Here is a 25,557-nt window from a genome sequence, read left to right as displayed (position 1 = left end):
AAGCGTTTCAATATCTAGGTCACAGAAATTACAATTATTACATTCCACATTAAAGGGACAACGAGGAGTTTTGGGAAAGCAAAGTGTTTTCTCACTACATTTATGAGCCTCTGCGCACCGTGAAATTCTTTGACCGGCGCAAGACAGACTCATGTTTTCATTCATCAAGAATTAAAGTCAGAGGTTGGAAGACGATCACATACCGTCGTAGTTCCCACCATAAACGGAGATTCGGCGGCGTTATTCTCATGACTCGCCACGAAACCGAAAGTAAAGAAACGCTGGTCGGCTCGCCCAGCATTTCCACCACCTCTAATAATAACAAAATAACCATAGAGACAAAACCATAGATTTATCTAAAATGGACCATTAACAAGTGGTAACGTAGATTCATCCACATTAATATGAGAGTTTTTTATAACCAAATAGAAACTCCTGGTTGTCCCTTTAAATCTTTTTCTAAGAAATGATAGACAGAAAATATCCAGGAGATGGCGGTAAACAAAAAAAAAATGGCGGACGCGGCTTTCAAAAACCGAACGAAGAAGAACTTCACCTCCCACAATCCTTTGCCCGCTTGCCTTCTTCCGGTTTGCAACAGCCATTCGAGCCCTAAGATGGCGGACCGGCGGCGTAGGAGGAGGCGCGCGTCCCAGGACAGCGAGGACGACGACGAGTCCGGTTCGGGTTCGGGCTCGGACAGCGGCCGCTCGGCTTCTTCCCCGGCGGGCACCAAGGCCCCGAGGGCGGCGGCGGCGGCCGGCGGCAGCAGAGAGCCCGAGCCCGCCGAGGTGACGGCGAGCCGGCCGCCGCCGCCGAAGAGCGACGTGGAGTCGGAGTGTGTGAGTAACGGCAGCGGCGGCTATGTGGCTATGTGGCTAACGTTAGCTCTTAGCTCCCGGTACCGACTGTTTCCTCCCGGTAGAACTTTTCCTTTAGGCCAGAGAGTGCTCGGTTCGGCTCGGTTCGGTGGAGCTGGTCCAGCTGCGGACTAATACTCCTCTAATTTAAACAACTTCCGCCTTTATTCAGCGGCGGCTTCAAGAAGGAATCCCAACTAACTACTCAACTTAGCTTATGTGACCGTTAGCGCTGGAAAATTGAAAATCTGCTTCCTTTAAAGGGATAGTTCGACATTTTCCAACTAACTACTTAGCTTATGTGACCGTTAGCGCTGGAAAATTGAAAATCTGCTTCCTTTAAAGGGATAGTTCGACATTTTTTGGTAAATTCTCCCCATCGCCATAACCCCTATCCACCTTTTTTTTCCCGAACGTCTAAAACGTAACTTAAAGCATGTTTTGCTCTTCTGGTGGAATTTTATGTTTACGTTTCCATGGTTTCGGTAGTCGCGGTAAATGCATGGATTTTTTATTTTTATTTCAATGAAAATCTGTAAAACGCATGGATCATCACACCAGCTTTTAACAGTGGATATCACACAAGTTGACATCTGTGTTAAAAGCCATGCGTTTACCGCAACTACAACAACGACTGAAAACCATGGAAACGTAAACGTACAATTCCACAAAACCGGCTCCCGGTTTTGACCAAAGATGACGTTCGGATACTTGTGGATAGTCATAGCAGCAGGTTCGTGGCCTTTAATAATCGGTGCATGTTGTTTTGAGATCGGCGGGGCAGAGACGGGAGGTGAACGGTACAGGTCCCCTTGTCCCTCATCAAACTCATCTAATACACAATCCAACAACTCCACAACGCTCTGGTGGACAAGTTGTGACCTGCACATTCACCACGCTATGAGGTAATCTTGTATAATTGTCAAGGCTGCCGCCAAATAGTCCACCAAAGTTTCATGATCGGGGCCACCGTAGTCTCGTTAATTAATGGGAAACACTGTGTTATTATTAGGGATGGGTACCGAAATTCTGTACTTTTTTGGTACCGACCGAAATTCCCACCAAAGAACCGAGTATTGATTCACATAAAGTCAATCGGTACCACATTTCGGTACCTGAACGCACCCTCGTCGTGCGTCAGCAAGAGTGCAGTCTGCATGAGCACCGCACAGTCGCGCCCGTCCCCCTTCTCTCTCTCTCTCTCTCTCTCTGAAATGAGAGGCGGAGAAGCGGTAGCGCTAAGCTCCAGCCCGTTGTTTTAAATCACCTGAAAAACAGCCATCCGTCATTTAACGTGAAGAACAGACTGTTGTGACAATCCGTACCGAAGCGGTCCGGTCCCGAGTCCCGCTTCTCATCACAGCGGCGCCTTCAAGTCCTCGTCACGTAATGAGAGCATATCTATGATCTAAACGAGGATGAAGTCTCCCACTCTACAAAACGTGAAGTCCACATGTTGCAGAGTTTGCAGCAGTTTCAGTTTTGTTTTTTTTATTTGACAAAGTTTCACACAGAGCTTTCTGATGGCTGTAGGAGTCTCTCCATGTTTCTCATTTTCCCACAGTAAAAACTGACATTTTTTCAGACAAGATGATAGTCTCATAAACTATTAGTTATACTCTTAAAGGCTGAGGAGTTGTGATGTTGTTAAAGCAGATATCAGCTTCACGGCCGTTTCGGCTAATGCTGCGTTCAAGGCAGGCTTTTGAAACCGTAAGTTACAGCTTCAAGTCACAACTACGACTTGGTAGCGTTCCAGGTAACCCGTAGCTCGTGTTTTTACCATCCTGTTGTCTGTGAAAGTTCCCTATAACGGCCACTCGTAACTTCCGACCCGTGAACTCGTACCAGATCGAACTGGTATGACTTCACAGGAAGGAAAAACACAAAGTACGAGTTTCTTTGAACGCACCATGAGTTAGCAGCCCCCGCCCTTGTCAGGCATCAATTGGTCCTCGTGCTACGTCACCACATTCACGCGCATCCCTTGGCTGCACACACAGCCCTTCATGCCGTTCTCTCTCCTCATTGGATAACACTTGTATCCCACAAGGAAAATTTTCTCCTCGGGTTACAGCAGAGCAGAGTGACGGAGAGACTCGTGTTTAGGCTGAAATACTTCATGTAAGTGATTGCTGACGGAAAATAGGACTATTTAGGACTTATATTAACAAAAACATTCCACTGATATCTGCTTTAAGAGGTAAATATTAAAATTTTAGACATTTTGATTTGATTTGATTTTTTTGAAAACAGGTACCGACTGGTACCGATATCGGTTCCCAGGTTTGGAATGAATTCAGTCAGAAAGAGGAAAAAGAAAAGTGTCCATGTAAACCCATCTAATGTTACATGATTATCTCACAGCGTGGTGAATGTGCAGGGCGTTTGTGGAGTTGTTGGATTGTGTATTTGATGAGTTTGATGAGAGAAAGCTGGAAATAACTGCGCGCCGTGCAGAGCTCACATCTCTGCTCCGCCGATCTCAAAACAACATGCACCGATAATTAAAGGTGATGAACCTACTGCTATGACTATAGGGATCTGATTAAATGTTGAACTATTCCTTTAAATTAAAAAATTTCAATGTGTTTTTATGGTTTGTTAAACGAGCAGTGAATCTTCCCCCTACAATTAACCATCATATCTTTATTGCTGCTCTTGTTTTCTGACTGAGACCATCTCTAAGTGTATTCAGCACCAGTCTTCATAATAATCCTGCTGCTTGATATTTACATTATTCCTAATTTTTCTTATAAACTGGGAGGTTTCATGGTGATTATTTGTTAGTTTAAATCTCCCAGCTTCAGTGAGGTTGTTGGTCCAGGGAGGCAGGAAGCAGCTGCTGGTGTTGTGGAGTTATTTCTCTGAGCTGCTGCTGCTGGTCAGCTGTGTTTCTCTGTGTGTAGGGGGGGTTCGGGCCTTTACGCATTTTAACCAATAGATGTCACTGCTGCTGAACAATACAGAGGATGGAGAGTTGTGGCTCAGAACTGACTCAGTGTTTTTGTCTTTGCAGGAGAGTGAAGATGGAGTGGGAGAAGGTAAGAACTTTATCATCCATAGCAGCTTTTAAGACACACAACTCATTAAATATAAACACACACAGACAGAAAAAACACCATATAGTAAATTTCCCTCCAGTCTGAGTGTGAAAATGACATAGAAGACAGAAGAGGCGTGATATTGTTTAGCGCTGCATCTAACCATTATTTTCATTATCGATTAATCTGTCAATTATTTAAACGATTAATCGTATATAATATTAGTAGTTTGATATTTTTCAACATTTTATTAGACGACGTCCTCTAATGTCTTGTTTTGTCCACTAACCAAAGAGAGACTCAGTTTATCGTCACAAAGGAGCAAAGAAACCAGAAATATTCACATTTAAGAAGCTGGAATCAGAGAATTTGGACCGATTATTATTCCATTATCAAAATAGTTGATTAATTTAATAATCGATTACTGTTTGATTAATCGGTTAACTGTTGCAGCTCTAATATTGTTGACAAAGCACATATTTTTATCAGGAAATATCAGGTTGTTTATAATGTTTTGTAAAAGGATATTTCATTAGCTGTAAATATCTTAAAGACCCCCTAAACCAAAAATGCACTTTTTTAAATGATTAACATGTTAATTTAGTGTGTGGGCTCTGTTACAAGGCACTTCAGGAGCAAAATTGCTAATCCACGCCATAAATGAGCATTTTAGACTTGAAAATTCAGTTTCAATCGGTTTCAATACCAGACTCTGAAAAAACTGGATTCAGTTTTTCAAATTGAAGTCAGTTTTCGTGCGTCACGAAACTGTAGCAACCAATCCCGTTGATTTTCCCCCCATCTCATTACATAAAATATGAACAGGGTACAAAGCGGGAGTAACGTACGTTAAACAGCGACGGCGGCGACGTTGCTCTGTGTTCGGGTGAGGAGCGGTGAAGGACGGTGATACCAACCTGTTACCGAGCAACTCAGAGACTCTGGGCATGGCCCCTGGATGCGAGCACCTAAAAAACTCTATATTCACAGCAGCAGCAGCAGCAGCGGCGGCTCTCTGCAGCCATTGTTTGCTGTAGTAGTTCACCGCGACAGCGACACTCTACATATACAGGTAGATGCAGTGTGTATTAGCGGTGGCTGAGCGGCAGCGTCGCCGCCTTGTTAACGGGAGACCCGTGTTCGATTCCCGGTGTGGACTTTCTTTTTCTTCTTTTTCTTTGTTATAAACTTTATTCACATTTCGGTTTACATTCAAATTTACATTTACTCACCGGAGGAAACACAAGCTTGCACGTGAAACCTGACGTGAGCTTCGTGTTTTGAAATCACCTTTCTGTCTCCCTTGCCCCCTGACGCGCACCGCCGTTACCTAGCAACCCTGACCAGGCAGTCATGCATATGAATAGCAGATGAATTTTTCAATGAGGGAGAAATAATGCACGTGTTTTTAGTGTCTTGGAGAGTTATTTTAAACAACTTTGTGTAGGTAAGCAATTTTAATCAAAGAATAGTCATAGCAGAGCATTTTTACAAATTTTAAAATGCCTCTTTAGGGGGTCTTTAATAGTAGTTTTTATTAATAGGTTATCATGTTGTTATTTTCCTGGTCCGACCCACCACAGATCAAGTTGTGCTGTTTGTGGAACTCCTGAATTTAGTTAAATTGAGTTTGACGTGTGTATGAAACAGTTTTATACTCAGCTTGTGAAGCGTCGTAGATTACTATCTTGTTGTTGTGAATCGTGTTGTGACCGTGTCCCCGTGTCCCTGTGTCTCTCCGTGTCTCTCCGTGTCTCTCTGTGTCTCTCTCCGTGTCTCTCCGTGTCCAGCTGTGCTCTCCGACTACGACAGTGCAGATCCAGAGGAGAACGGCTCCCACTCCGAGGTAAGAGATGAAGATTCAAACAAACTTTATTGTCCTTAATGAGGAAACTTTGGCTCAGGCAATAAAGTTTAAATGTTTTGAACCAGTTGTTTCAGTTGGAAAAAAAAACGAATCATGGCCTTTAATCCGTCTGGAAGATGGAAACTACTGTATGGAAATATATTTATCTTAATACTTAACTGGGTTTGGTCTAGGGCCCGACCGATTTATCGGCGAGCCGATTAAATCGGCCGATTATAGCCCGTTTGAAACTAATCGGTAATCGGCCAAAACTCGGCGATTGTCGCCGATATTTTCAGGAATAAAATGCAGGGAATAAAACTTGGTTTTACTTTGAAAAGATTCCCCCGCACCGGCGCCGACCTCATGACAAACTCCATCCACTACCACCTCAGTCACAGCACACAGCAGAGTGACTGATCTGTCTCAAACCCAGTGTTGCCACTGGCTTTCTGTTTCCCTTTTTTTTTTTTTTTTTACCGCGGTCGGGTTGTGAATTAATTAATTAATGCTCGTCTCCGGCCGTGTTGGGTCCGAGATTCAACAAGCCGGTCGGGGTCGGGTTTTACCGTTATATACCGGCACGGCAGTATGCTCATTTATCACCAATAAACACAGTAGATGAGGGAGGGAGTGACTGAGCTGAGGCTGTGTGACGGTGGGGGGGTCCGCGGCGTGGAGCGGTGCGGGACTCTGACTGCAGCGGGGACTATCATGTCTCTGCTCCGTGACACTGCTGTGAGACTGACCGCCGGTGAGCGCTTTGACACGGTGCCGGGCACGGCAGCAACCGCTGATCGCTTTTAATTGAAAAGAGAGAGAGAGAGGGAGAGAGAGACGCCGTGCCGTGTAAAAAAAACAACAACAAAAAGTATCACGTGTCATGACTTCCTGTATTTGGCCCTTCAAAATAAAAGCCCATATTGATTTTGACTTCATTTTGACAAGACAGGGCTTCAAATGTTTTTTTTTTTTCATGCAACCAATCGACCAATGAAATTTTAGTCGGCTAATGATTTTTTGGTCGACCAGGCAGCCCTAATTTATATATAATATAATATATATAGATATATTATTATAGTAATACAATTTCAAAACTTAATTAAAAAAATAATAATAATCGGCCGATTAATCGGTTATCGGGTTTTTTCCCCCCTAATAATCGTAATCGGCATCGGCCCCAAAAAATCCATATCGGTCGGGCCCTAGTTTGGTCTCATCTGAACTTATTTAGGTTAATTATTTAGTATGCGCTATTAGGGATGTCACAATTACTTATTTTCACAATTAATCGCGGTATTTAACACCACAATTAATTGGTCGTAAAGATTCCTAAATAACGTCACTTTCCAAAAAAAAGATTATGTATGAACCGTATCGGCAGACTTGGCGCCAAAGTAAAGGTAAATGCACAGATACTGGTCCATTTACCTACGTAGCATTGAGTTAGTAGGAATCTAAATGCTAGTTTCATTTGTAATAAAAAAAAATTAAAGATTAAAATGAACTTAAACATTTGGTATCGATGACAATTAATGACTTGAATATTTCAAACACTTCCCCTGGCGGATTAATAATTGGTCACATTTTAATAGATATTTAAAATATTTTATAATTAGTAAGGTAGTTATATTTTAACTATATTTGATTTTACACATGAATAGTGTTGTGAAATTAATTAATGCATAATAATCATAATACCGTGATTATTTCTCTGACAATAATCGTACCAAAAAAATCTGTTATCGTGACATCCCTGTGTGCTGTTGTACCGAGCTACGATCTCCTGGAAGCTATGTGGTGACATAATGATGTACTAATTCAGAATAATGAAAACAAACGATTAATTGCATAATTTATTTACATGATGAACATCCATTTACTCAATTATCAAAAATTATTTGAATTTCTGTCTGGAAATAGTCTGGTATTTTGAAATGTCAGATGTGTAGGAAGCCTGCAGACTGGACGGGAGGTTTTTATGTTTAATGTTGTCGTTCTGTTTCCTCAGGGCGTGGAGGAGGAAGAGGAGGAGGATGAAGAAGCTCCAGCTGCAGCTCCAGAGGCCAAACCTCCTTCTACCACCGCTGCTGCTGCCACTGCTGCTGCTGCTACCGCCGCTGCTGCCACCGACACCGACAGCCCTGCACTGGGAGGGGAGGAGGAGGGGGAGGGAGATGGAGAGCAGCAGCAGCAGCAGCAGCAGGAGGAGGAGGAGGAAGAGGAAGAGGGGGAGCAGGAGGATGAAGAAGAGGAGGAGGCAGAAGGAGACAGAGGAGGAGTAGGAGGAGGAGGGAGCAAAGAGGAAAACAAACCAGAGGAAAAGGCAAATCTAGCAGGAGAGAGACAGAGCGGAGACGGCCAGGTGAGACCGAGTGATCGTAAAGGTCTTTGCACACTGAGTCCGTTTTTTTCGCATGCGTTTTTCGTATCCGTCATCCGACAAAAAAAACGTTAGGTTGTCCACAAACCAAAGAGAGATTCAGTTTATTGTCATAAAGGAACAAAGAAACCAGAAATATTCACATTGAAGAAGCTGCAATCAGAGAATCTGGACTTTTTTTTCTCGATAAAACTACTCAAACTGATTATTAGATTATCAGAATAGTTGACGATTAATGTAATAATCGATTATTGTTGCATTAATTGATGAACTGTAGCAGCTCTATAGATAAACAGTGTGTCAGTCAGTGTTGGTCATGATGTAACGGTCCAATCACGCGCCTGCAGGAGTCGACGGACGAGCCGGAGACGAAGGCCGGAGGGAAACCGGGCCAGAAGCTGGACGACGACGAGGACCGGAAGAACCCGGCCTACATCCCCAGGAAAGGTCTGTTCTTCGAGCACGACGTCAGAGGACACGCCCAGGAGGAGGAGAGGTACGATGATCAGCTCTTTAACTCGCTGCTTTTCTTTTAATTCCTGCTCTTTTCTCTAAATTACTGTGTGAATTGTTGTTAAATACAATTCATCAACTTTTTCTCCTTCTGGTCCACTGTGATCCACTGGTTCTTGTGACTTTTAGGCCAAATCACTCCAACAAAAGACCAATGAAATGAAATGAAATGAGCGCACCAAATAACTAATCACTGAACGTTCATCTCAATCAGCGAACACAATAAATACACATGTTTTTTTACATTATGTTGCGTTGCCCGTGAATCTGACTGGATGCTTTTGGTTCCGCTGCAGCAGCGCTGTGTTGGTATGAAGCCGTCCCACACAATCTGATCTGCTCTCTGTTTTCAGATCGTAATAAAAATCCATGTGAAACACAAGCGCTGTACACTGCCGTACGTTGCCAGTGTAATTAATTGAACAAAGCTTTGATTCAGGAAAAAATATTTTTGCAATCGAATTATTCAAATATTACCGTACTTTCCGGATTTTAAAAGAAAATACATATACAGGCCGCACTTGAATATAAGATATTTACACAGAAAGACAGTAGGGAACTGTGACAGTCTGTTTTGGTTACGCTCCTCTCGCCCATGTGCATTTGTTTCAGGGTATCCGTGGGGTCTTGAAAAGTATTAAAAGGTGATAAATCAATTTGGGGAAAATGAAGACCCTTAAAAAGTATTAAAAAGTCTTTTCACAACTTTATAAAGTCTTACATTTTGAAGGTATTTTTTCAGAATTAGCTGTCCAAGAGTTTGAGTCCTAAAAAACATTGTGAAAGTGTGTGAATTTATTCATTTTTTTTAAAAAACAAAGATGAACTGGTACATAAAAAAGAAAAGAAGATTGTTTTTTTTTTGTTTTTTGAGAGTGGAGCAATGTTTTTTTTGTTTTGTTTTTTGATAAACTTTGCTTTATCCCAGCCTGTTTTAATTCTGTTGCATCATAGTGGTCTATAGTCTTTATCACAAACTAAAACTGTTACGTTAAAAGTGTCACTGATGTAAATGATTCCTGTATATACCCTGTGTTTACAACGAAGCCAGTGAAAAATCAATAAATGGAGCGGTGGATAACGTTATATAACATATACGATGTTACGACGTGTGTTTTTGTGTCGTCTTAACCGTCATAAACAAAAGATTAGGGGTTACGGAGCGCGTTTGTGTCGCGGTGCTGCAGAGATGAGAGCTGGGACACCGGGGCAGGGAAGAACGTAGCGGCTTATAGTCTGAAAAGTACGGTACTCTCGTAACCGTTTCAGGCCTAGACCGGTGTTACTGTTGTTTCCCCTCTGACTCGTCACCTGAGAGAACGAGCGGTTTCTAAACTCGCCGCCCGTGTCCCCGTGTGTCCTCAGACCTAAAGGCCGGAACAGGAGGCTGTGGAAGGACGAGGGCCGCTGGGAGCACGACAAGTTCAGGGAGGAGGAGCAGGCGCCCAAGAGCCGCGAGGAGCTCATCGCCATCTACGGCTACGACATCCGGAACGGGGGCGGCAGCGGCGGCCACGGAGACCGGCAGTACAGACAGCGCCGGCCCAGGTGAGACAGACAGGAAACAGGAAACTAGACTAGTTACTGAGGTTTATCAGGTCAAACTGATGCTTCACAGCTGAAAATACAAACCTACAGAACGAAGAGAGAGAAACGATGACGTGTTCCTTTTAAAGGGCATTTATCGTCGTAATCAATGTTGACCTCAGTTATCGGGTCACCTGTGATCAGTTCAGTTCACACCATCCGTACTCCAGCTGCAGCGTGTGGACGTTTATAATCGCTTTTGTTCAAGAATCTATCGTTTGTTCAGTGTTCATTAATGGGCTCCGGACTAATTTTAAAATTGTTCTGTGGTCGCAAGTAAGTAACGTCCTTTTGACCATCATTTACATTTCAAAATGTGCTTAACCGTGGCTTGTGCATTCCGCATCGGAAGCCGCGGTACGTCCAAATCTTGATTTAATTTAACTGTAAAGGGATTTTTTAAATTTTGAAGTATAAATACCAAACAAAACAAATGCACTTTGACCGAAAAGTTATCGGCTTCAGCTTATTTTGCCTCCCATTCTTAGATTAACAGCACTTTTTTTTTTTTTACTGTTCTTGTTGGGTTTTTTACGTGCATCTTAAACTCCAGTTTCTACTCTTATCTACCTGATATTTTGTCTGACGACGCTGTGTCTGTCCGTCGGACATGATGTTATTCTATTTTTATTACAGTAATCAGTTACCGGGTAAGACCAGGGGCCGGATTCACCAATATGTTCTTAAGAAAGATCTTAAGAAATGTCTTAAGAAGAAAATTAAGAAGTTCATAAGAAAGTTCTTAAGTGCAATTCCTCAATATTTTCTTAAGAACTGTCTTAAGAACAGTCATTTCTTACGAATTTCTTATTTTTCCTACTTAAGAACTTCTTAAAATACGTCATTGCATTGCATTGTATGCACCATCAGCAGCATAGCAGGTAGAGTGTGGAGTTTTGTTCGTTGCAGTTTGTAAACAAAACATTGAAACTCGGCCCCTCCTCTGGGGCTAAGCTGTGTAGCCTCTTGCCCCAGATAGCAGCAGTTGTCAGGACTGCAAAGGAAAGGAAATACAGTCTGAGTGAAGCTCTGGAGCCGTGAGCCGATAACCGACCGTCACAGGAGCCTCCGGCGTTATAGTTATAGTTATGCCATCGCGGTGAGCCGGGAAGACGGTGTTAGCGGCGGATGCTAACCGCTAGTTAGCATCGAGCTAGCTCACTACAAGTACCCTGTGTCGGTCAGGAATCGGTCCGCGGCTCTAGCGCTTCATTCAGACTGTATTTCTTTTTCTTTGCAGTCCTGACTGCTGCTGCTGAGGGAGAGACGTGCTAGCACTCAGCAGCATCAGAGACAGCTAAATTAGTGCAGCTAGCAGCCCTCAGCCTCCTACTCTGCTCCACCTGAGCTCTGTCATCAACTCTGGCTCTCCACCCAGAAACGACCACAACAAAACAAAGCAACCACCACACAGGACTAGAAGCCCATAGGTGATAATTAAAACGGATTTCATATGTATAAGTCTAACATTTATTTTTGGGCACAAATATGACCTAGCTACTAGTCTAAACTTGTCTAAAATTTGTTGAAAAAGGTGATTTTAGAGGTTTACCTATTCACCGTAGGAATTTAAGACAGGTCAGGGTTGTCTTAAAGTTAAGAAAAAAGTAAAGAACAAATTTGAGAACTTTGATTTCAAGAATACCATTTGTTCTTAAGTTTTTTCTTAAGAAGAAACTTAAGAACAAAGTTGAGAAAATACTTAAGAACTTTTTTGGAGAATATGGGTTACTCGGTTAGAAAATTATTCGAAATGCCCATCCCTAATAGTAACAACAAAATGGAACAAAAATGTGTGAAGGGAGACGCTCTGTTGGACGGTGACTTGAACCTCTCTCATTCCTCTAGACCCAGTTTGACTCTGTGTGTTGTTGTTGTGTCTCCTGCAGACAGAGTTTGTCTCCCAGCAGAGACAAGCGATGGGGAGGAGGAGGAGGAGGAGGAGGAGGAGGAGGAGGAGAACGACCGGTCCGGTCCTGGCAGAGCGGAGGAGGTCTGAACCGAGGAGGAGCTCCTCCCCCTTCGTCCCTCCCTCTCTCCTCGGCGCCGCGCGGCAGCAACGCCTCCAGAGCGCCGCCGCCGCTGTCGTCGTCGTCCCGCAGCAGCAGAACGTCCCACCACCTCTCGATGCAGCAGCAGCAGCAGCAGCAGCAGCAGCAGCAGCAGCAGCAGCAGCAGCAGCAGCAGCAGCATCACTACAACAGGAACAACGAGGCCAACGCGGCGCCGCCTCATCACAGAGACCGCGAGCGTCCGGGCGTCAAAGCTCAGCTTGAGCCGCCGCCGCTCGGCCGGCGTGGCGGGGGGGGGAGGGGCGGTCCCTCTGTGGTGGTCGAGGACGTCACCATCGACCGGGACCATGGCTACGGGGTTGCCACGACGACGACGACTGCAGCATCGTCCCAGCATCAGTATCAGTCGTCGGCGTCACCGCGGCGACAGCATCATCAGGAGCAACGAGGCGGCGACAGATCTGCTGCGTCCGGATTGGCCGCTTCGTCCTCTGACTCCTCCCACCAGGCGGCGGTGGCAGCGGTTGCCGCGGCGACCAACCGGGAGGCGTCTTCTCCTCCTCCCACCGAGCGGCCGGTGGAGCGGAAGTCGTACTCGCTGGCTCGCAGGACTCGCTCTCGGCCCGCCGACCTCGGCAGCAAACAGCCGTCTATGGAGGAGAGCTCTGCTGCTGCTGGAGGAGGAGGAGGAGGGAACGCCCCCTCCCCCTCCCCCGGCGGGAAGAGCTGGACGGGAGGAGGAGGAGGAGCCGGAGGAGACGGGGCCAATCAGACGGCAGCAGCAGGAGGAGGAGGAGGAGGAGGAGGAGGAGCAGCGCTGGCGGAGCTGGACCAGGACGTCGCTCGGCTCAGTCTGGCCGGACAGAACTGGAGCCAGAGCCCGACGTCGTACATTCGCTCTGAGATGAGAGGTGAGTGGAGCGAGGAGGAGAACCAGAACCAACCGGCTGACAAGTCGCTTTTTTGTTTTAAATTGAAAACGGGTCGTTTAGCTCAGTGGGTGGAGCAGGCTACGGTCCCCGCTGCAGCCGGTGTTGGTACCAGATGTGTCCGGGCTGCCAGATTTGCGATGACGTGGCACATCATGATTGGTCGTGAGGATTTATAAAAGTTGTAGGTAGATGAAAGTGAGCTATTTATATTTTCTTATGATAACATTAAACATTTACACAACTAACAGTGACGAAAATGATTAAAATACTGTAATTAGCGCGGGCGTTCACGAACGTTTGTTTGACGTTGCCTAGGAGATCTGTGCTAAATCTGGCGAGAGTGTGTTGTTGAGCCAGAGACAGAGACAGGTCTGGAACAAAGTTCATTTTCTCCTGAATTGTCCGTCTGAAAATTGCCATTTTCGTGTCAAACTGTTCAGAAGAGATGTGTCTCGTGACAGATGACTCCAATATTTACTATGGGGCCAAGTAACTAACTTCGCCAACATCCGCGGTAGCATCCAAGTAATTACATTACGCCTCATTTAGCGCGACATAGTGCATATCGTTATTAGCATTCCATCCGTCCTCAATGCACCTAGGTTGTTGTACTTTGAAGTGGTCCAGCTCTGTCAGTCTGATCACTGAGAACGCAGGTTAAAGCAGAAGTAAGTGATCTGGTGGTTTTGGCTAACTTCCTGTCAGCAGATGGAGTTAGCAGTCCCCGCCCTCGTCCCTACGTCACCACATTCAGGCGCATCCCTTGGCTGCACACACAGAGAGGACTGCCCCTTTATGCCGTTCTCTCTCCTCATTGGATAAAGGTTGTAGGATACAAGGAAAGTTTTCTCCTCGGCTCAGAGCAGAGTGACTGACAGACCCGTGTTTCAGACCAAACACTCTATGGAAGTGATTGCTGTCGGAAGATATAACTATTTAAGACTTATATTGACACAAATATTCCGCTTACTTCTGCTTTAATACCAGTTTTAAACGGGGTTGACATAATGGTCTATAGGTCGCACTGGTGTATTACCCGCACCCAACTTTTCAGATGAAAAAAAAAGGACTGCGACTTATCCACCGAAATTTACGGTACTTAAAAAATAAATGGGGCACCTATGAGACTCGTGTAGATCCGATGAGAAGATATTTTAGGGTGGTGTATCGGGTCGACATGCACAACTTTTAAAGAAAATGAGAAGTTTAATTCTTTCAAAGTTGATGCCAACGCCGATTCAAACGATTCCTTTGCCAAAGCCATCTTCTTGTCATGTTTTTCGCCGTTGAAAGTATGTCGTTATGGCGTTAAGCCGCCCAACGACTCTCTAAACAGATAGAGCGCTGTGATTGGTGAACACAAACGGTGTTCGAGACTCAAAAAGTTCCTATGGCTCGTTTCTAGACCCACCTACGGAGCAAAGAGATTTGCTGCTGCTAGGGTGCAGCTAGATTTCTAGGCTACTCATTTACATATTTAAACATAAAATTTGACAAAACTTGTTAACACAAAAAATAATTGTCTTTGGAAGTTTCATGGTGATATCGTTTATCCTATCCACCTGTAGTGTCTCACCTTAAAATGTACCATGAAAGTAGCGTTATAGTCAGGATATGCAAATAGAAGAACATGGTTGTGTTTGTTATATGTTTGTGTTGTGAGTCCTGTGGTGTATGTATGTCCTGCTGACCTCATGCTGCTCGTGTGGTGTGGTGTGGTTGTCCTCAGGTCTTCCCAGCACCATGCACATCCCGGCCGCTGCCCCCCCTCAGCCGCCGCCGCCTCAGTTCTCCAGCCTGGAGGAGATGAACGTGGGCTCCAACCGGGCGAAGCGCTACTCCTCCCAACGGCAGAGACCCGTTCCTGAGCCGGCCCCACCCATGCACCTCGGGGTGATGGAGGGACACTACTACGAACCCAGTAGGTCCCTGGATGGATGGATGGATGGATGGATGAGTAGATAGAGGATGGATGGCTGGAAGGATGGATGGAATGATAGATGGATGGATGGATGGATGGATGGATGGATGGATGGATGGATGGAGAGAGAGATGGATATTTTTATTTTATTTTATTTGGATCCCCATTAGCTGATGCAGTTTACATCAACTATTCTTCCTGGGGTCCGATCAGTGTAACAATGAAAATAAAAATACAATTCAGAAATACACAATCAAAACATAACAAGAGATTTACATAGACAACATACAGTATGTAAAAGTAACAGCACATAGCCAATAATCTAAACATCTAATCAGATCTAGAGACAGATATAGATGGATGGATGGATGGATAGATAGAAGATGGATGGATGGATGGATGGATAGATAGAAGGAGGATGGATAGATAGAAGATGGATGAGTGGATGGATGGATGGATAGAAGGAGGATGGATAGATAGAAGATGGATGAGTGGATGGATGGATAGATAGATAGAAGGAGGATTGATAGATAGAAGATGGATGAGTGGATGGATGGATAGATAGAAGATGGATGAGTGGATGGATGGATGGATAGGAGGATGGATAGATAGAAGATGGATGAGTGGATGGATGGATAGATAGGAGGATGGATAGATAGAAGATGGATGAGTGGATGGATGGATGGATAGGAGGATGGATAGATAGAAGATGGATGAGTGGATGGATGGATAGATAGATAGAAGGAGGATGGATAGATAGAAGATGGATGAGTGGATGGATGGGTGGATGGATGGATGGATTGATGGATGAATGGATAGATTGATGGATGGATTGATTGATTGATAGATGGATGGATGAATGATGGATGGATGGAATGATGGATGAATGGACAGATGGATCACATCAAACTGACACAAAATAATGTTAATTTAGTAGTTTCTAGTTTATTTCAGTCATATGCACTGTAGCGCCACATGATGTAATAACAACACATTTTGTAATGAATTCGTGAACATGATATGTAATAAACTTCACCACATTTTATAAGTTGTTACGTAATGCACCAAATTATTAAATTTTCTTCATAAACATAAAGTGCAAACACCTGCATTCTGTTATAACTGATGCATTATGTAACAATTTATTACAAAATGTCGCAACGTTTATTACATATTGCGTTCAAGAATTTTCTTACAAAACGCAGTGTTATTACATCACAAGATGAAAAGTTATTACATTAATATATATTGTGGTGTCAAACTATCATCAATCTTCCTTCCAGACTTTATTCAATCAAACGTTTGAGTCCATAACTGTGACACGTGTCCTGAAAAGAAGTGGTTTGAAGCTGTTGAGCTGGTACCTGCCTACAGTTTACTGCTGCTCCTGTTTGAAGCCAAGATTTAACCCCCGATGGGCAAGGCAGCTTTATTTATAAACGCCATCATGTAACCATGGTAACGGCATGAGGAGAGAGGAGGACTGAGATTATTCTGGTTTTTAGAAATGCTTCCTGTCACATGATTCACTTTATGGGTTAGTTATTGAATTGATCATCATGAAGGTTTGAGTGAAACGTCACAGATATTTGTCTGATCGGTGATCAATAAGTATTGATTAAATGAAGTGTTTGCTGTGATCTGACCTCCTCCCTCACACTCATCTACTACATCAGTGTGTGTGTTGTAGTTGGTGCTGCTCACCAGCAGGGGGCGTTACAGTCAACACCTTCCTCTGGCTCCTGGCTCAGCTTTTATTTCCTCAAGTGGCTAAACATTTCAAAATAAAACTTTTCAAATTAAAAGCATTTAACCAGTTGAGTTCCTGACACATTATTTATTTATTACATTAGCATCACCTTATCTTTATTTTAAATGTATGTACACACCAAAAGAAACAAAAAGACAAAACCATAGTCAATAACCAAAAATACAACTAGTTATATAGATATACAGCTCTGGAAAAAATGAAGAGACGACTCTAAAAACCCTTTGCATTATACAAGGTCTGAAAACTCCAGAATGTTTTTGTTATTTTGACCTGTTTTCTGCAAATAAATGCTCTAAATGACAATATTTTTTATTTCCAATTAGGGAGAAATGTTGTCAGTAGGTTAAAGAATGAAACAAAAGTGTTGATTTTACTCAAACACACAGCTATGAATAGTAAAACCAGAGGAACGGATCATCTCTTCATTTTTTCCAGAGCTGTACATATGTTTATTAACACAATTGAAATGAAAAGAAAAATAATCATACAGAAGTTTTTAATGAGTTAAATGTTTTTACAGCTTTTCTGTTTTTCGTACTGTGTGGTGTTTGGATGTAGCAGTGGACTTCTGTTTTGTTTTAGTTTTTAGGACCATGTATATTTGCTATGTGGTGTTTCTCCTATAAAGTTAAAAGACTCAACAGCAACATTTCTGTTCCTCATCAACCCTCCTCTGTCTCGTCTCTCAGTGTCGTACCAGGGACCAATCTACGCCCACGGGGACGGCCCCGCCCCCATCCCGCCGCAAGGCATGCTGGTCCAGCCGGAGATGCACCTGCCCCACCCCGGTCAGTAGCTGTGTTGTAAATCTCCTCCTATCACGTTTGATGTAGTCACTAAGTGTGTTCGCCATTTTGTAGTGTTGTTCGAATTCTCTGACAAAACACCCACAATGCCCCGCAAAATTGAGTGAACAAGCGATGTACACTACTTTCTACTCCCGTATCCCACAATGCAATGCGGTTGTGTTGTGCAAAGAGAAGAAGAGCTACGCTAATTAGCATGTTAGCTAGGATTTCTTTAGGTTGTTTAGCAGTAAACTCCTCAGACGTAGCTATTTGCCTTGGCTCCGTTTGCCTGAGCAGCAGGAGTTGGGCAGCAGCATCCCAACAATAACAGGCAGCATTAAATCAATCTGATAAAGAAACTGTAGTAGAATATGGAGGAAATACCAGCTAACCAGCTAAGCTAATAGCCACAACAGTAGCTGACCAAACCAAACTTCCGATATTTCAACAGTTTATTGTCTGAGAAACGCAACCCCACAGAATCACATCCTCTAATGTTCCCGAAAGCGTTTTTTCTTATTTTATTTTGATGTGTCCGGTTTGTTTACATGATTCTCTCAGCTGACGCAACCACGTTCAGAGAGTCACAGTGTAGCGTCTGAATTCTCCTCCCATCATTCTCTACATCGTCTACATGATGTAGTCACTAGATCATATACATGATGTAGGGGAGAGGGAGGGAGAGGATGAGTGGATGATTTCGAACACAGCTTCTTTCTGCTCCTCTTCTGGCTCAGAGGCTCCACTGATCATGGCTTCGTCTCTGTTCCTCTTCTTCCTCTTCCTCCAGGTCTCCATCCCCACCAATCTGGAGGCCCCATCGCTAACCCCGCCATCTATGGAGGCCCGCCTGTATCTCTGTCGCCGGGGCAACCACAGCAGCTGCTGCCGCCGCCTTTCTACCCTCCGCCGGGCGTCATGACCTTCCCTTACCCCGCCATGTACCCCAGCCCTCAGGTACAAACCGCTTTCATCCATCGTTCATCTGTCCAGATTTAACTTAGTACAACAGTGACGGGAATATAAAATATGTTGTTATAAAGAAACGCCACTACTTCCTTCAGTAACAGTAATCTAGAAAGTTACTGTTTCCTACTGAGGGAGCCTCATCAAATAAAGTAACAATGCATTCTCTTTAAGTTCCTAGTGTATGTTAAAGTGCACAGTGACAATTATTACAAATTAAAAAGACGTTTAAAGTGCACAACGGACAGTTATTAATTATTAACAAGTCCATCTAATTAAAAAGTTACAACGCCGTTCTCGTTACTGACAATAAAATGCTCCGTTATGTGACTCAAGACGTCCCGTCACTAAATAATAACACACCTGTTAAAGTATAGGACTAGGGTTGTCACAAGAACCGATACTACCGGTACCAATTCGATACCAACACGAAAAAAATAATTCGATACCTGCTTTTTTTCTGGTACCGTAAGAACCGAATATACAACCTTTCCCTCGGCGAGCCGCGTCGGTTCTTGGCGGAACTGATGGGGGTCACACATATGCGGTCGGGTTTGATAACGCTCGTGAGTCCGGCCGTGTTGGGTCCGAGATTCAACAAGCCGGTCGGGTTTTACAGTTATTACAGGCAGCATGCTCGTTTATCACCTATAAACACAGTAGCTAGATTAGGTGGGTAGTGATACAGTCTGGTGCTGAGGCTGTAAGACGTGTGGAGTGGGGGGGCAGTGGTGTGGAGCGGTGATCTGCTCCGTGACACTGCCGGTGAGTGCTTTGACACGTGGCCGGGGCTCACGGCAGCACCCGCTAAACATCGGAAAACGTCGCTTTTGACCAAAAAAAAAAGAGAGAGACCTGCCGTGCAGTGTAAAAAAACAACAACAACAAAAACTGACAGCAACGAGTGAGTGTCACGACTTCCTGTATCTGGCCCTTCAAATTAAAAGTCCTACAGCCTTTCATATAGGCCTACAGTTCAGTCATATTGATTTTGACAAGACAGGGCTCCAAATGTTTTTTGTTTGGTCGACTATTTGGGGGCAGTCCTATTAAATTCTGTGCAAAAAGATGAGTTTGAAACGGTAAAATAAGTAGTGAATTGAAAAGTACATGGGTTCTGTTTTTTTTTTATCGTGGTATCGAATTAGTATCGAGAATCAATCAATCTTTATTTATAGAGCACCTTTCATACATGGAAATGCAACACAAAGTGCTTTACTCACATAGAAAAATAGAAACAGAAAAAACAATTACAAGTAAAAACCCCTCCCTCCCACACTCCATACTGCACACACACACACACACTCTCACTACGACGGCAGAATCGTGGAAATTCACAGGTTTTGGTATCGACTACTGAAATTCTGGTATCGTGACAACCCCAGTATGATTATTTGAAACAAGAACCCCTATTTTTCTTTTCAACTCTACATAATTTGTTTGATTTGGGATTTTTTGTTTAGTTTTTTTGTTTCTTTGGTGTGTACATAAAATTTAATAAAATGCCTGACATGTAAGAACAAAGATCATGTGACTGATGATAACTGTGTAACTGTGTGTGTGTTTCAGGGCCAGGCCCAGGTGACGTACGGCGGCGTGACGTACTACGACACCATGCAGCAGCAGGCTCAGCCCAAGCCGTCGCCGCCCCGCCGCACCTCGCAGCCCGTCACCGTGAAGCCCCCCCCTCCAGAGGTTCCCTTCGCCTCAGAGTGACCCCCCCACCCCCCTCCACCACCACACTCAGCCCCCCCTCAGAGAGCTACTGCAGGTGAGCAGCACAACCCTAACCCTTCACCTGGAGCCACCGACCAATCAGCTGATTGATGGATGGATGATAGATGGATGATAGATAGATAGATAGATAGATAGATAGATAGATAGATAGATAGATAGATAGATAGATAGATAGATAGATAGAAGATTTGTTCTAAATGAAATAAATAAAAGTCTGTCTCTGATAGAAGACGGGTCAGTTCAGGCTGCTACTGGAGGATTCACTGTAATAAACTTTATTTTTATAGCACCTTTCTTTATACAGATACAAGGAGCTTGTACAGATAAAAATAATTAAAGATCAATAAAAGAAAAAGGAAAAAAAGAAAACGGTGACGAATAAATGACACAGACAAAGAAAATCAAGATAAAAGTAAGAAGTTATTTAAAACCTTCCAGATATTTCTGAAGTTCTTTTATCCCAATAGCAGTCAGACTCTTTAACAGCTCTAGGTAGATGCTCTGTAAAGTATTTTTATGTATTATGCATTTTATTTTCTGTATAATTTTATATAGCTTATGACATATATAGTATATATATATATTTATTTATTTAGTACTCAATGTCCTGTTTCTCTTTTATGCTGCAGTTACAAATGAAATTTCCCCTCCGAGATAAATATATAAAAGTAATAGATAAGTAAAATATAAGGTATAACCTAACCTATATACTTAATTCGAAGGACATTCATGTGTCAGATGCTTCATACATTCTGATGGAAGCACTAAAAAGAAGAGAGAAAAACAAACGTATGAAACACAAAAATACTTAAAGGGATAGTTCACCCAAAATTGAAATGTCACTCATTATCTACTCCCCCTCATGTGGACTAAGGGCTGGGAGAAGTTTCACGGTTGCAAATGGATACCAACTGTCTTCGTAACAAAAAGACACACCAAAAAACATCCAAATACCTCCATGCTGCTCGTATGTAATGTCCCTCTTGTATTGAAGCCCCAACATGAGAAATTGTCCCGGAAAAAATTAAATAAGTCTATATTTCAAGCTTATTTGTAGTGGCAGCTCCTCTTCCCAGTTCATCCAAATTTGATGAACCAGGAAGAGGAGCTTTGAGAAGCTTCCGCTACAAAGCAAGCTTGAAATATAGACTTATTTAATTTTATTCGGGACAATTTCGCATTTCGGGGCTTCAATACAAGATGGACATTACATACGAGCAGCATGGAGGTATTTGGATGTTTTTTGGTGTGTCTTTTTGTTACGAAGACAGTTGGTATCCATTTGCAACCGTCATATGGACATGCACTGCTACGCCGAGACCCCCTGTAACTCAGAGAAGCCACTAACGGAGGACTCTGAAACTTCTCCCAGCCCTTAGTCCACATGAGGGGGAGGAGATAATGAGTGAAATTTCAATTTTGGGTGAACTATCCCTTTAAATAAAATATATAAGAGTTAAAAAAAGTGGCTGAAGCGACTTTGTATATTAAACTAACCCTAAATTTTGATATAAACATGAAAGCTGAGCTGAACCAGGACTTCCTGTTCCCTGTGTGCAGGAGCGGGTGGATGGTCGGTGAGGAGCCGCGGTCGCCAACGGAAACCAGCGCCAGCAGCAGCAGCGAGGAGGGAGGGGCGGACGGACTCTACAGGCGGCGCACAGCTGGAACGACTTCCTTTTCTTTCTTTTCCTCGTTTGTTTTGGACCCTGTAGCAGTCGGAGGAGCCGATCAGCTGATCAGACGTGTTCGATCCCGCCAACTTGTGTTTTTTTTTCTTTTTTTCTTTTTTTTTTTTAAACGTTGAAACTCAATAAAAAGAAAAAATGCAACAAAACGAGACCGGCGGGTTCAGACGGCGCTGAGCTGCTGACACGGAAGAGCGACTGAGCTGTGGAAACTCAGCTGTTCGGTTCATGTTTTTCTTTTCCCACCGTAGTTTAACCGTTCGTACAAAAATGTTTAACGACACAAACAAGAGCGGGTTGTGGTTGTGGTTGTTACGCGCTCTGTCCGCAGAAGTCCAGGCTGCTGTATCAACACATGAATGAGAATATATTGAAACACTGTTGTAATATTATAAAAATATATCTGAACAGGAGTCAGGATTGCTGACCAGTATGTCAACATGACCGTCAGTCCAATTATCTGTTAATGAAGAGTATTTTCTCATTTATTTGATTTATTATTTGACCTAAAAATGCTTCAGAAATCTTTTTTTTTTATTATTATTTCCTGTAGGTCAACATTTATGATCGTATTTCTGTTTTTTTTTCTCTCCAGGACCTAAAGATTATTAACTTTATTGTCACACTTTTCCGTTTGTGTGTTTGTTAATGAGTCGATCTGAAGCGGCGTCTTTGTCTGTCGCCATTTTGTCTCTCTTTTTTTTTTGGAAATACTTTTGAGGTCCAACGAGGAGGAAGAAACTTGCCCCCCCAAGCCCAAGTGTTAAATAAAACTAACTAAAAAACTAGAGAAAACTGTTGCGTTTTCTCTCCGGCTTCCTGTCAGCAGCCCTTTTTCATTTCCCTCCCGACGACGAGCAGGAAGTTCGATCAACGACACGAACGTTGCACAAAAGAAGCGAGAAGCTGAAGCTGCTGCTGCTGCGGGGAGGGGGCGGGGCCACGGAGGCGGTGGGCGGGGCTTACTGATGCTGTACATAGAAATCTAAATGTGTATATAGAAGCTTGAACAGATGAAATAGAGCAGAAACATATTCTAATAAAACTACTAGTGCTACAGAGCAGTCGGCTTCTGATCGGCAGGGACCTCGAATGTTAACGACGGAGATGATTTAGAGCTGCGACGCTTTAGCTACGACCTTTTTCTATTTTCATTTTTTGACGTGTCACTCGATACTGTTATTTTTCTTTGTTCGTTTGTTTTGTTTTTGTTTTTATATTAGTGAACGGAGGAGTGAGATTTGTTTTACTCGTTAACGTCCTCGAACGCACACTGAGGAAACCGCTCGGTAAAAAAACTAAAGGTCACCGCTTCGTCTTCTACTGTTTGATTTTTTTTTGTTTCGTTTTTTTAAACGTTAGCACCAGTGTTCCCGCCCTGAGCAGGCGCTTTTATTTTGAAATTCACAGGAGGACGACGGTGATTTAAAACATCGACATCAACGACAACAAACTAATTTCTGCAAATCTTAGTTATGTCTGACCACGTTGGCCCCACCCCCAAAAGAGGGCGTGGCCTGTTCAAATCTTTTCATAGGAAGGGGGAGCGGCTTGTCTGACCATTTTGGCTCCACCCCCAAAAGAGGGCGTGGCCTGTTCAAATCTTTTCATGTAGAGGGGGGAGGGGCATATCTGGCCTCATTGGCCCCACCCCCAAAAGAGGGCGTGGCCTATTAAAATCTTTCCACGTGTAGGGGGAGGGGCTTGGCTGGCCATTTTGGCTCCACCCCAAAAGAGGGCGTGGCCTGTTCAAATCTTTTCATGTAGAGGGGGAGGGGCTTGTCTGGCCTCATTGGCCCCAACCCCAAAAGTGGGCGTGGCCTGTTCAAATATTTTCATGTAGAGGGGGAGGGGCTTATCTGGCCACGTTGGCGCCACCCCCAAAAGAGGGCGTGGCCTGTTCAAATCCACGTGTAGGGGGAGGGGCTTGTCTGGCCTCATTGGCCCCACCCCCAAAAGAGGGCGTGGCTTCATATGAAGGGGGATGGGCCTATCTGGCCTCATTGGCTCCACCCCAAAAGTGGGCGTGGCCTGTTTTTTGGCGACACAGAGAAGTGAGAGACGAGCTCATTGGTTAATTATTAACTCTTGTCGATTTTGTATCGATTGTTTTTTTTGTTTTCTTTTGGGGTGGATGTCCTTGTTACCACGGTTACAGAATGGTCGTCATGACTTTTTTTTTTTTTTTTCTTCCTCTTCATGTTGGATGTTCATTGTTTTGGACGGTGTGTTGTTGAGCCGACTGCTGCCCAGTTTACACTCACACACACACATCTGTTCGGTGTTTTTGACCTTTTGACCTGAGCTGACCAGACTGTTCACTGTGACGACAGTGCTGTTTGTCTCATGTTACCGCGGTGACGGCGGCGGTGGCGGCTGCGGCGATGACGACGACGACGATGACGGTTTTGTTTGAGTTTGTCTGTGGAGCTCGTCGTCGTCCACACTGAGGATCAATAAAGAACATGACGATGATGAAGCCTGAGTCCTGTCTTCACTTATGTTCACATTCAGTCAAAGATTTAACAGATTTCACCATGAAACTTCACAAGTTTATCACTCACATTAAGACAGTTATTTTTTGTATTACAAGTTTTGTCAAATTTTATGTTTAAATATGTAAATGAGGCAATATCTAATTAAATATGCGCTAATTTGCATACATTTCCAGAAACAAAAATCTGAACAATGGATAAAGCTACTTTGTTTTTATTTTGTTGACATATTAGAGTCAGAAGTTTTTCCAGAGGAGGATTTTGGATATCTCTTTTTATCACTCTGTAGTTTTTAGTAATAAAACGTTGTATAAATGAGGCTGTGAATGATATATCAACAATCCCCTCTGTAAAAACCTTCAGAATATAGAAAGGGATCAAAGTGGAAGGTTTGGTGTCTGTAAGAGCTGCTGAAGTGGAGATTTCTAGAGAGGAGTCTGAGTCTGAAAAACTCTTTCTGAGAAAACGGCCTTTAAAGACTGTAAAATTACACAGATTGGTATTGTCAATTGTACTTTTATTGAAATTACAGTTTTTGAAGCCTACATAATTTAATTTAATTTAAGTGTCTGGCCTTAAAGGACAACTCCGGTCAAATTCAACCTGGTGCTCTAGTTTCTAATATTTCAGCTCTAACAGAATGAATGTTCAGATTTTATTTTTAATGTCTCGTGTCCTGCAGTAGTTCTGTCTGTTCCTGCATCGCCACAGCAATTCAATTCAGTTCAATCCAATTCAATTCAATTCAATTCAATTCAAAGAACTTTATTTTTCCGTTAGGAACTTCATTTGTGTAAAAGTGTCAGTGCAAGCAGCGTACGATGTTTAGGCTGTTTACATCTTGATTTTGTGCGTTCTCGTGCTTTTCAACCCTTAAAACTACCCCTTAAATCAGAGGCAGACTTCCAGTGGAGTGCAAGGTTTGTGGTTTTATGGGATGTAAACGGCCTAAGATCTGTCTGCTCCCGTTCTGCGCTGCCGTGGCGATGCAGGGACAGACAGGACAGGAGACAT

General features: G+C 43.5%; 1 protein-coding gene across 1 annotated transcript; it reads left to right on the top strand.

Annotated features, from left to right (window-relative positions):
• Positions 1 to 617: 617 nt before the first annotated feature.
• Positions 618 to 24,456, top strand: casc3 (casc3 exon junction complex subunit; the record flags this gene model as incomplete). Its single annotated transcript, XM_083976585.1, has 12 exons — positions 618 to 842; positions 3,880 to 3,904; positions 5,695 to 5,750; positions 7,951 to 8,115; positions 8,481 to 8,629; positions 10,012 to 10,194; positions 12,123 to 13,156; positions 14,907 to 15,098; positions 17,559 to 17,657; positions 18,448 to 18,614; positions 20,193 to 20,394; positions 21,921 to 24,456. The coding sequence occupies 11 exons, from the start codon at positions 618 to 620 to the stop codon at positions 20,337 to 20,339; spliced, it is 2,442 nt and encodes an 813-aa protein (XP_083832711.1). The 3' UTR covers positions 20,340 to 20,394; positions 21,921 to 24,456.
• Between the last annotated feature and the right edge of the window lie 1,101 nt (positions 24,457 to 25,557).

Source organism: Trachurus trachurus, assembly GCF_905171665.1.
Source record: "Trachurus trachurus genome assembly, chromosome: 8".
Classification (NCBI taxonomy): domain Eukaryota; kingdom Metazoa; phylum Chordata; class Actinopteri; order Carangiformes; family Carangidae; genus Trachurus; species Trachurus trachurus.
Note: the sequence above shows the minus strand (reverse complement) of the source record. Positions and strands in the feature narration are given on the sequence as shown.